At 41.4% G+C, this 12552-nt stretch overlaps 1 protein-coding gene across 1 annotated transcript in view; it reads right to left on the reverse strand.

The window, feature by feature from the left end:
* Positions 1 to 9877, reverse strand: part of LOC115110084 (GEM-interacting protein-like) — a 38661-nt gene extending 28784 nt beyond the window's left edge. Inside the window, exons 1-4 of the mRNA XM_029635426.2 lie at positions 9529 to 9877; positions 6156 to 6243; positions 4519 to 4615; positions 4129 to 4180 (exon numbers count right to left, since the gene is read on the reverse strand). Of these exons, the coding sequence (XP_029491286.1) occupies positions 4129 to 4180; positions 4519 to 4615; positions 6156 to 6243; positions 9529 to 9580 (289 nt within the window). The 5' untranslated portion in view covers positions 9581 to 9877. The remainder of the gene's footprint in view (positions 1 to 4128; positions 4181 to 4518; positions 4616 to 6155; positions 6244 to 9528) is intronic.
* Positions 9878 to 12552: the final 2675 nt, after the last annotated feature.

Here is a 12552-nt window from a genome sequence, read left to right on the forward strand (position 1 = left end):
ATCCCATAACCTTTCACATGTGGATTAACATTTTCACATGACGCCCTGCAGACCAAAACACGTCGTTAGGATGCCGCAGGAACATCACGAAATAGCCGCAGTGTTTCCAAACTACATATTTGACACACATGATTACATTGCATATGTTTATTTGTACAGCAATAATTATTCAACAGGTCCTCACCTGGGATTTGAACTCACAACCTCATGGTTCACAGCATTCAGATCTTCCTGCTACGCCACCATGTCTGTGTCAATGACTAGTTTCACCTGTATTCTTATACTTTTGACTTAATAGTAAATCTATGCTTTGTATAATACACCCAAGAAAACTATTATATGTATCCTAGTTATTCATTCAGGGGTAATATTAAAACAGAATTACATGCCTCACCAACATTAGACAACTATACAGAAAACCCTCAAATTACTGAAATAAATCAATGGAACCAATGAGAGAATAGTCAGATTAACTGATGTAAAAAAAAGCAGTGCAGAGAGGTATTGTATGTAATGAACGTGTAGGGGACTTCTGAGACGTCTGCGCAGCAGAAAGATAAGAGCACTTCAAATCCCAGGTGGTGTCATATTGTCCTAATATTTATATATTTCTTAAGTCCCATTCTTTGACTTTTAGATTTGTGTGCATTGTTGTGAAAACGTAGATACTACTGCACTGTTGGAGCTAGGAACACAAGCATTTAGTTAGATACTACTGCACTGTTGGAGCTAGGAACACAAGCATTTAGTTAGATACTACTGCACTGTTGGAGCTAGGAACACAAGCATTTAGTTAGATACTACTGCACTGTTGGAGCTAGGAACACAAGCATTTCGCTACACCCGCAATAACATCTGCTAAATATGTATGTGACCAATAAAATTTGATTTGATGTCTAAGGTAATCATGTTTAATTACACTATTTTAGCTGATCAGCGTGCCAGTTACCTTAAAGCGCCTATACCATTTCATTACTTCCTTGAACTTTTTTCACACGTTGAGCTGAAATTCTCACGTGTGAAGACAAAAGACACACAAATGAGGTCAGTTGTTCACATGTGTACACCATCTTTTCACATGTGGAATTTGCAGTGTCGCATGTTAGAACCTAACTCTCACATGTGGAATTGCATTTTCAAATGTGTAAAAATCACATTTGCACTTTCACACGAAAAACTTGAAAATGTTGTCACGTGTATTTTCATGGTATCACCTGTTGAAATGTTGCATTCCCATGTTATCCCAGTTATTTCACATGAGATCATGTTTTCACATGTGCTTAAATGTTTTCACATGTGTAGTTTCGTGCTATCACATGCTTCTTTAACATGTCACATGTAATCATATTAACTTCACATGAGATCACATGTGAAATTGATGTCGTTTTTTCCGTAAGGGATCTCCCCCTCACTTTTTCCCCCATCCCGCTCTACCTCCCCTTCTCCCTCACATTTCTCCCTTCCTCGACCTCTATCTCCTTCTCTCCCCCTCTCTCATCCCTTCCTTCCCCTCTTCCTCCCTCCCTCTCTCCCCCGTTTGATGGATATGTCTGAGTGGTAAACTAGAGAGCATCTGTCTGCAGCTCTAATCCTCTCTCCCTCCCCACCCTCTCCAGTCTTCTCCTAATCTCGTTAACACAGAGTCAATTAGCGCCACCGGCTAATTACAGGTCAACAAGACAGGTTGAATAGTTGGAGATTAACCACCGTGACTGGCTGTCACCCCACTAGTCCCGCCCACATCACATCCCACCTGGATTGGCTGTCTATTAGTGTCAGTCAACAGTGTTTCCAGAAGAGAATGGCTTGGACTCTTGCATCCCTTTCACATAAAGACCAAAACCACACAAATTTACTATGCCTGCATTTTTATAGCAGATTTTTTTGTATTTCTGAAAAGCATAGGGGGTAGAAAAACATGGAACAATAAAACCCAAAAGTCATGATTCCTGTATTTATACAGACCCTGTAACCAAAATACAGGTATTGGGTCTGTGTGAATGGTTCTCAGATTTTTTTGCAGGTAAATTCCTTAACACTTCCATTGTTTAACACATCCCTCATTTGAAATGCAAACAGCCCCCATGGTTCAACAACAACCCCCAACCCTCCCAATTTGCCAATTACCCACTGATATGTATAAAAGGGGTATACCTGCAAAGAACAGGTAATAAGGGGCTGTTTGAAATAAATATTGCCTTACAGTGCATTCAGAAAGTATTCAGACCCCTTGATTTTATCCACATTTTGTTACGCTACAGCTTTATTCTAAAATGGATTAAATAAATAAATAAATCCTCATCAATCTACCCCATAATGACAAAGCGAAATCAGGTTTTATTTTTTTTTCCTCAAATGTAATAAAAAGTAAAACAGAAATACCTTATTTACATAAGTATATTGCTATGATACTTGAAATTGAGCTCAGGTTCATCCTGTTTATTTTAATCGTCCATAAGATGTTTCTACAACTTGATTGGAGTCCACCTGTGGTATATTCAATTGATTGGACATGATTTGGAAAGGCATACACCTGTCTATATAAGGTCCCACAGTTGACAGTGCATGTCAGGGCAAAAACTAAGCCATCAGGTCGAATGAGTTGTCCCTAGAGAGTCAAAACAGGATTGTGTTATGGCACAGACCCGAGGAAGGGTACAAAAAAATGTCTGCAGCATGGAAGGTCCCCAAGAACACAGTGGCCTCCATCATTCTTAAATGGAAGAAGTTTGGAACCACCAAGACTCTTCGTCGTCCAAGTTTGTACAATACTTATTGTCACACCCTCTGGAGATGGGAGAACCTTCCAGAAGGACAACAAATCTCTGCAGCACTTCACCAATCAGGCCTTTATGGTAGAGTGGCCAGATGGAAACCACTCATCTAAAGACTCTCAGACCATGAGAAACAAGATTCTCTGGTCTGATGAAACCAAGATTGAACTTTTTGTTCTGAATGCCAAGCATCACATTTGGAGGAAACCTGGCACAATCCCTACGGCGAAGGATGGTGGTGGCAGCATCATGCTGTGGGGGTGTTTTTTAACGGCAGAGTCTGGGAGACTAGTCAGGATCGAGGGAAAGATTAACGGAGCAAAGTACAGAGAGCTCATTGATGAAAACCTGCTCCAGAGCACTCAGGACCTCAGACTGGGGCAAAGGTTCACCTTCCAACAGAAGTGGCTTCGTGACAAGTCTCTTAATGTCCTTGAGTACCCCAGCCAGAGCCCGGACTTGAATCCGATCGAACATCTCTGAAGACACCTGAAAATAGCTGTGCAGCAACGCTCCCCATCCAACCTGACAGAGCTTAAGAGGATCTGCAGAGGAGAATGGGAGAAACTCCCCAAATACAGGTGCGCCAAGCTTGTAGCGTTATACCCAAGAAGACTTGAGGCTGTAATCGCTGTTAAAGGTGCTTCAACAAAGTACTGAGTAAAAGGTCTGAATTCTTACGTAAATGTAATATTTCTAAAAACCTATTTTCGCTTTGTCATTATGTGGTATTATGTGTAGATTGATAAGGGGAAAAAACAATTGAATGCTTTCCGAATGCACTGTATATAAGGGGCTAGTCATACAAACCTAGCCTTATATTGTTTGCAGGTAACATACAGTACCACATATTCTGTCTAAAATGGGTAATGGACACGAGGAACATATGGTACTGGTGGTAGAGATCACAGAGGCCAGTCACCTTCAACACATTACAACCATTACCCCTGTCCTCTAACTACCGCTGGCTGTAATGTAATGAAATCTCTCTTAGCCTTTACAAATGCCCTGTTGCACACCGTGGATACTGAAGTCTAAGCCTAAACCACATGTTACCAACTGGGCTTGAACCTGGGTCACCTGTGTGCTACATGCCTCAGCCCGCTGAGCGATAGCCTAAGTAGGTTTTAGTTGCGGGAGCTAATGCAAGTCGCCATGTCTCTGGCAAGGTTACTCATCACGCTGAACCAACAAACCTCCTCCGGTACTCACACCAGGGTTGGGGTCATTTCGAGTCAGTCTTAAGTGATTTGAATTGAAATCAAACTAAATGGAAAAACACACAACACACCACGTAAGCACTTTGTGACATCTGCTGGCTTTATAAATACGTGTGATTGTATTACAAACATACCTGATAGACCTCCGTCTTTGTCATCACCATCTGGGGGGTAGACATCCTCACACTGCAGGGTAGAATACAGAACGTTACACAGAGAAATGGATTTGGAGACAAGACGATATACACTGTACTTCATATCAGTAGAATATGAGCGGAACCTAAACTCAAAAGGACTCCCCTGTTGGCTAGTACAAACGGTACCAAAAGTATCAACACAACGGAGCACCCAGGCTAGAAACAAAACGTTGATTGACTGACAGAGATAACACAGTAACGATTGATTGATTGTTTGTTTTTAGGCTGGGTATCTGTAAAGCACTTTGTGACAACTGCTGGTGTAAAACGGGCTTTAGAAATAATGTTGATTAGTTAATTGATTGACTGATAGTACTGCTCCCCCACCGTCACGTGATCCAGCTCGGTGTTGTCGGTGGTTGCCGTAGAGACGGTCTCAGCGATTGACTGGGAGTCAGGGTCTAGAAACATCTCCTCTACAGTGCTGATGGAGAAGAGGACAGATACACGTTATAATGGCTTTATGAAGCCTTCGTAAACCATTTATAATTACTAGATGCTTCACTTATTCTTTCTGCGCAAATTCATACGACACTTAACAAAAATATAAACGCAACATGCAACAATTTCAACGATTTTACTCAATTACAGTTCATATAAGGAAATCAGTCAATTGAAATCAATTCATTGGGCCCTAATCTATAGATTTCACATGACTGGACAGGGGCACAGTCATGGGTGGGGAGCCAGGCCCAGCTAATCAGAATTTGTTTTCACCACAAAAGGGCTTTATTTACACACAGAAATACTCCTCAGCACCACCCCACCCTCCTCAGATGATCCTGCCGGTAAAGAAGCCGGATGTGAAGGTCCTGGGCTGGCGTGGTTACACGTGGTCTGTGGTTGTGAGGCCGGTTGAACGTACTGCCAAATTCTCTAAAATGACGTTGGAGGTGGCTTATGGTAGAGACATGTACGTTAAATTATCTGGCGACAGCTCTTGTTGTGGACATTCTTGCAGTCAGCATGCCAATTGCACTCTCCCACAAAACTTGAGACATCTGTGGAATTGTGTTGCGTGACAAAACTGCACATTTTGGAGTGGCCTTTTATTGTCCCCAGCATAAGGTGCACCTGTGTAATGATCATGCCGTTTAATCAGCTACTTGATATGCCACACATGTCAGGTGGATGGATTATCTTGGCAAAGGAGAAATGCTCACTAACAGTCAATGTAAACAAATTTGTGAACACAATTTGAGAGAAATATTTTTTTTTGTGCATATGGAACATTTCTGGGATCTTTTATTTCAGCGAATGGAAACATAGGACCAACACTTTACATGTTGCGTTTATATTTGTGTTCAGAATATCTAAAAAAAGTTATTACTTTCAGGTCCTTACATCTGGTGACAAATGCAACATAACCCCTTTTCCACCTTCTATATAGCATTGCAATTGCTTATGAATGATTTATGAAGCACCTAAGAAACCATTATGAAGGGTTCATCTTAAATAGGACCTATCAAACTAAGGTACAGTACCAGTCAAAAGTTTGGACACACCTGGAAAATTGTACGAATAAAGAAAAACCCTTGAATGAGTAGGGGTGTCCAAACATTTGACTGCTACTGTATGTACACATAGATGTAAGAGGAAGAATATACTCAGTTTATAAATCTCACGTAGGTATACATTTCCTCTTTCTGGCAACTAGCAGCAGACCCCCCCCCCCAACAAATAAAAAAAAGTAATCCCTGCACTAACAGTCACATTGGTCTTTCTTACTAGCTGATAATTGCCTTATTGAGGAAAGGTTTTACGTACTATGAATGTGATATGTGATTGTCTCACCGAGCTACCTTAATACGAATGCACTGTAAGTCGCTCTGCACAAGAGAGTCTGCTAAAGGACTCAAATGTAAAACATGTCAAGGTGTTCTGAATGATGGACTGATGATGATGTGGAGGGTGACAATGGTAACAAGTGTACATGATGAGTGAATCTAAAAGTCAAGACTTACGAGTTGACCAGAGAGAGTTCAAAATTATCGAAGTCCCGGAAGATCTCACTGTAGCGCTTGGTCTCTGATTTGCTGGGGACCTTCACATCTGGGGTAAAAGATGGAGGACAAACATGTGAGCAAGAGAGGCCAAATGCTCTTTTTCTTTTTCAGAAAATGAATATTACAGAAAAACACACAAGTTGAAATGGCTTCTTGCAGCTCCCAAAAAGGGATCTTGCAAAAAAAAAAAAAAAGCTTACGAAAAATATCTTCTATTTTTAGAAATAACAAATAAAGGGGTAAACCAACAGCTGACACCCAGTTGTTAAACAATGTGCAAGGAAATAAAGACGTTTGTGGGTTTGAAGGGTGGTGGTGGTGACCGAGGCCTCAGATGTGTGATTGTATGCTCGTGTAAAAGGCATTAGCTGTAACACTGTTGTCTTTCAATTCCCCAGCTTCTGGTGAAAAACACATATCACTGTCGGTCACCCATTAAATCACACTAAGTACTGCTGAGATGGCTCAGAATGGTTTTAAACTTCGTGTGAACGGCAGACAAGCGTATGTACTTGTTATATAACATCGAATATGGGAAGGACTGCAAATAAACGGAGAAAAAGAGAAATGCAACTCCAACAAAAGGGTTCTGTTCATTTGATACATAGATGGTAGAAAGCATTTCCTAGGACAGACTGAATGCTGTGCTTACTACGGAGTGCAGCGTTAAGCCTGGTTTAACCAGGCTCGGCATTTACAGTACATGCCTCAGCTGGGAAAAATACAGGTTGATGACACCCAAAACTGAATGATGGTACATTAACCCTGAGTGAACAACAACCAGGGTTGGGGAGTAACGGATTACATGTAATAACTGTAGTCCATTACGTTACCAGCAAAATATTGTAATGAGATTAACAATACTTTTGAAAGACTAGATGATTGCTTCGAGGATTACTATTAAATTCAGAAAGGATGTTTGCGAATTTTTTTTTTTTTACACTTCTGTTCTCTCAGACATTAAAATCAGCATTGAAAAAAGGCGCAAATGTAAGTTTGTTCCACCTGAGCGAGTCTGAACACAAGTAGAGACCGCTAAAATGACGCACCAAATTTGTTTGATGGGATCGCGGGAAAAGAGCAGGAATAGGTTTTTGTAGGCTACAGGTCGTTGTGGATGGCTGTTCACCAATCTAAATGTGTATTTGAACATGATAATGGTTGAATTCAAGAAGTTTAAGATGCTTATCAATCATTGTTTTTCAAACCAGTGGACAGCCAGTGAAAAATGCGCTCTTGCAACAGCTGCATAGCGCGGATCCAAGCCTATGGAATAAAAGTGGGGCTTGTATTGCTCAATCTAATTCATGCTGATAAAAAAATCATCCATAGTCCTAATGGACACTTGCTCAAACTAGCACACTTTTGATAGATTTAAAGTGGTAATCTGTAGTTGCTACATCTATTTGGGGATTTATAAATGATATATACAGTACCAGTCAAAAGTTTGGACAAATACTCATTCCAAGGGTTTTTCTTTATTTTTACTATTTTCTACATTGTAAAATAATAGTGAAGACATCAAAACTATGAAATAACACATAGGGAAACATGTAGTAACCAAAAAAAGTGTTAAACAAATCAAAATATATTTGAGATTCTTCAAAGTATCCACCCTTTGCTTTGATGACAGCTTTGAACACTCTTGGCAAAGCATGCCATTCCATTTTTCAAATCAATGAGCCCAATCAGTCCTTAGTTTTGGAGTCATGCTCAGGTAAATCAATTTGGCTAATCTATACTTCCATATTTCCAAGTCCTATTCTTGAAGATCACGGCATGACTGGAATTCTGATAGACTTTGTTTTTTTAATGTAAAGATATAATTTAATCATATTATTATATCTAGTAGAAAGAAGAGGCCTACATAACCAACCCATAAAGTAAAATGTAACATCCATATATGGCCAGCTATGTAAACTTTAACATTGATTTATCCTGCAAAAGATGTCGTTCAATTGGTAACATACATTTTTGTCTTCTTCTAATGCCTCTTAAAGGGAAAGTCCTCTAAAAGTAACAGAATGTAATCAGATTACATTACTGAGTTTGCGTAATCCAAAAGTTACATTACTGATAAAAATTTGGGACAGGTCACTTGTAACTGTAACAGAATCAAATGTAGAAAGTAACCTACCCAACCCTGACTACAACCTAATGCTGTAGTCTCACTCAGACGTTTGCGGGGTAGCATCATGTGCTGAGACTGCATATGAGGCTTACAACCTATAGGGAGGGACCTGTTACAGTTGAAGCTGACAGTGTTTCACTTTAACGGCAGTCAATATGCAAAAACACTCAACTCCCAGTGTACATTCTTTTTTTCATCTCTCCTCCCTCTCTCGCTCTATTGTTCTGTCTCCATTTAGGTCAACCACATCCTGCTTGTGATGTGTGTCATGTTTTTGCTCAGAAGACACAAAGTTCTTGTTTATTCACCTTAGCAGAGTTCTGTTCATACGGCAGTAAAGACAGGTAAGACATAGTAGAACTGTACACAAACCAAGTTCAGCTCTATAGCACAAATGACATTGAAAAGCAATGTTCCCTCCTACGCGGAAACTGCATTCCCGGTAAACACTGCACATGGCGGCTCAATCAGACATTACTTTGAAATATTAAGCGAGCTCTGGTGCTGAACTTTGGCAATATGGATTGAATCGAGCCCTTAGTCTCACAGAAAGCAGGGCCCTATAGCCTACTGTGCATGGCAGAGTTATAGAGGGAGATCGAGAGTGGGTTCAAATATGATTTGTTTTCCGTCAAACCATTTTCTCTTAAATAACGGAGACTGGCGTCCTTGACTTGATGGTTTCAAGAGCTTAATTTAAAAATAGTTATGTTTCACGAATGGCACACACCAACACGCAAAATGGAGGATGAGTTCAGGAGGTTCACTGATCCTGCATTGACTGGGAGGATGTAGCATGCAACCACACACGCATGCTCACACACACACACGTTTGTTGTATTATTCTTGTGGGGACCAAATAATTGATTCCCATTCAAAATCCTATTTTCCCTAAACCCTAACCCTTAACCTTAACCCTAAACCCTAAGCCTAAAATGGCCTTTTTCCTTGTGAGGACTGGCAAAACTTGTCCAAAGTATCCTTGTGAGAACTTCTGTTCCCCACAAGGATAGTAAAACATATACATACCTTCCCTGAAACATTTTCTCACCTCCTTTTCTACCTAAATGGATGGTTTCCCAGACCCAGATGGAGACTATTCTCCATTGAGCATGCTTTGGTCTAGGAGTAGGCTTAATCTGAGCACTGAAAACGGGCCCAAATGATAACAATCTTCTGTTTTCTCTTGTTGTTACTCACCTGGGGTTTTGGAGTGCTCCTCTTTAACTTCGTGTTCTTCTTCCCTCTCCATCTCTATTTGAGACTAAATATCACAAGTGCACCTAGCCCCAAACCAGCATCAACCACAGCAACCCCATCAATCTTCCCCGCTCCACCAGCAACGTTCCATCAACCTTCTATCAATCAATCTATCACATCCATCAACGTTAGCAATGCGTACTCGTACACATGACAAACAACAGCTACAGAGCAGGAAATGGGCTTGATTTCCTCTAGTTGCACTCAATCACACTAACATTTGACTAGCACAATGCTGCTGTCTGGTAAAGTGCTTGGGTCTGACCCTTCTCTTCTTGTTCTCTCAAGAGTTCTCTTCCTCTAGTGCAGAGCGAGGTTGGCCAATACGGTTTCACCATCATCAGAAGAGGAAGTGTGACTCTGTCAATCTAGGTCACACCTAGGTTGTCATACCGAAAGTAGCTAGATATGTGTGAGAGGGTGGAGGAGGACAAAGAGAGAGAGAAAGTGAGCTGGCCTCTGTGTTAGACTGTTTGTGTTGTGACCTCTCTGTTAGACTGTTTGTGTTGTGCAGATGTTCAAAGAACAAACGTTGAGCTCTAAAATGATCTCTCTCATGGGTGTTGAAAGCTGAATGATATTGATACTACATTTGAGGCGGCAGGTTGCCTAGTGGTTAGAGTGTTGAGCCAGTAACCAAAAGGTTGCTGGATCGAATCCCCGAGCTGACAAGGTAAAAATCTTGTGTTCTGAACAAGGCAGTTAACCCACTGCACCCCGGTAGGCCGTCGTTGTAAATAATATTTTGTTCTTAACTGCCTAGACAAATAAAGGTTAAATAAAAAAAATGCACATCTCAACATCAACCTCTTGAGATTACAGCCCTCACCAGTGTTGCATTTAACATTTTGAAATGGGAATACTAATTGTACCTTTAAATAACTGTAACAGTATCCAATAACAACATAGGTTTTCTTTTTCTGCTGCAAACATTTTGCTACAGTGTGACCTACACGACCCATGATAGTGAGGTAAGAATGTCCAGGAGATATAATCTAGAGGCTGAGACTGACTGACCTGTGAGGGAGAGACGCAGCATGGTGAAGGCGTGGCTGACTGGAGGCCGACCCGTGGATGGGTAGCATTCCGCCAGGGGCTGGAGAGACTGCTGTAGGGCCTGGAGCCCCATGGACACGTTCAGCTGGTTAGGACCGTCCAGCTCTGGGAAGGAGAGAAAAACATTTAGATTGAGAGAGAAAGAGAGAGAGAGAGAGAGAGAGAAGAAAACCCTGCCGCACAATTGGTATTATGCACTGTAAAAAAATGTAATCAAATAAAAGTTGTCTGTGTGTGTGTGTGTGTTTGTGTGGTAAACACTATTTAAATGTTTCTATAGTCAATTGGCACAGTGGCAACCCGTCATTCAGGGCAGGGGTGGCAGAGTAGCAATTACTGGCAGGGCCACTCTAGGACATTTAGAGACTTGTCCCGAAGCCAACCCTGCGTTGTTTTGCTTCGTGTTGTTGTCCTGATGGAAGGTGACCCTTATCCCCAGTCTGAGCTCCTGAGCGCTCTGGAGCAGGTTTTCATCAAGGATCTCTCTGTAATTTGCTCCGTTCATCTTTGCCTCGAGCCAGACTAGTCTCCCAGTCCCTGCCGATGAAAAACACCCCCACAGCATGATGCTGCTACCACCATGCTTCACCTTAGGGATGGTGCCAGGTTTCCTCCAGACGTGATGTTTGGCATTCAGGCCATAGAGATCAATCTTAGTTTCATCAGACCAGAGAATCTTGTATCTCATGGTCTGAAAGTCTTTAGGTGCCTTTTGGCAACCTCCAAGCGGACTGTCATGTGCCTTTTACAGAGGAGTGGCTTCCGTCTGGCCACTCTACCATAAAGGCCTGATTGGTGAAGTGCTGCAGAGATGGTTGTCCTTCTGGAAGGTTATTCCATCTCCACAGAGGAACTCTGGAGCTCTGTCAGAGTGACCATCGGGTTCTTGGTCACCTCCCTGACCAAGGCCCTTCTCTCCAGATTGCTCAGTTTGGCCGGGCGGCCAGCTCTAGGAAGAGTATTGGTGGTTCCAACCTTCATCCATTTAAGAATGATGGAGGCCATTGTGTTCTTGGGAACCTTCAATGCTGCAGAAATGTTTTGGTACCCTTCCCCAGATCTGTGCCTCGACACAATGCTGTCTCGGAGATCTACGGGCAATTCCTTTGACTTCATGGCTTGGTTTTTGCTCTGACATGCACTGTCAACTGTGGGACCTTATATAGACAGGTGTGTGCTTTTCCAAATCATGTCCAATCAATTGAATTTACCACAGGTGGACTCCAATCAAGTTGTAGAAACATCTCAAAGATGATAAATGGAAATTGGATGCACCTGAGCTCAATTTCGAGTCTGAATACTTGTGTAAACAAGGTATCTGTTTTTTTATTTTTAATACATTTGCAGAAAAATCTAAAAACATGTTTTCGCTTGCCATTATGGGGTAGTGTGTGTTGATTTCTGAGTATTTGTTTTTATTTGATCCATTTTAGAATAAGGCTGTAACATAACAACAAAAAAGTCAAGGGGTCTGAATACTTTCCGAAGGCACTGTATATTTTTTGTAGTTGCTTGTTTTGCATGTTATATTGGCATTAATAGGTGTCATATATCAGTCTGCAAACTGTAAAAAAAAATATATATTTTGAGTTTAAAAAAATGATCTCCTTTTTGAGTAAGGCACCTCCAAAATGCAGGTGATACACCTGCCCTGAATGATGGGTCGCCACTGGTTTAGTGGCTTTGCTGGCATGCATCTAAAAAAATCGGGTATGCCCTACCAAGATTTACATGCTAAAATCAACACTGAATTGGCATATCAGACAGTATACCCACTGGCCCTGCAACTTGCATTGGAATCAGAAGTAGGATGGCGACCCCTTGAGGGCGTGCCCGGAAGTCGCATGAAGTATGCAAGTTCTTGAATGGTTTGAAAGTCGACCAATCATGACCCTGATTGGGCCCAAT

The sequence above is a fragment of the Oncorhynchus nerka genome, linkage group LG26 (assembly GCF_034236695.1).
Source record: "Oncorhynchus nerka isolate Pitt River linkage group LG26, Oner_Uvic_2.0, whole genome shotgun sequence".
Classification (NCBI taxonomy): Eukaryota; Metazoa; Chordata; class Actinopteri; order Salmoniformes; family Salmonidae; genus Oncorhynchus; species Oncorhynchus nerka.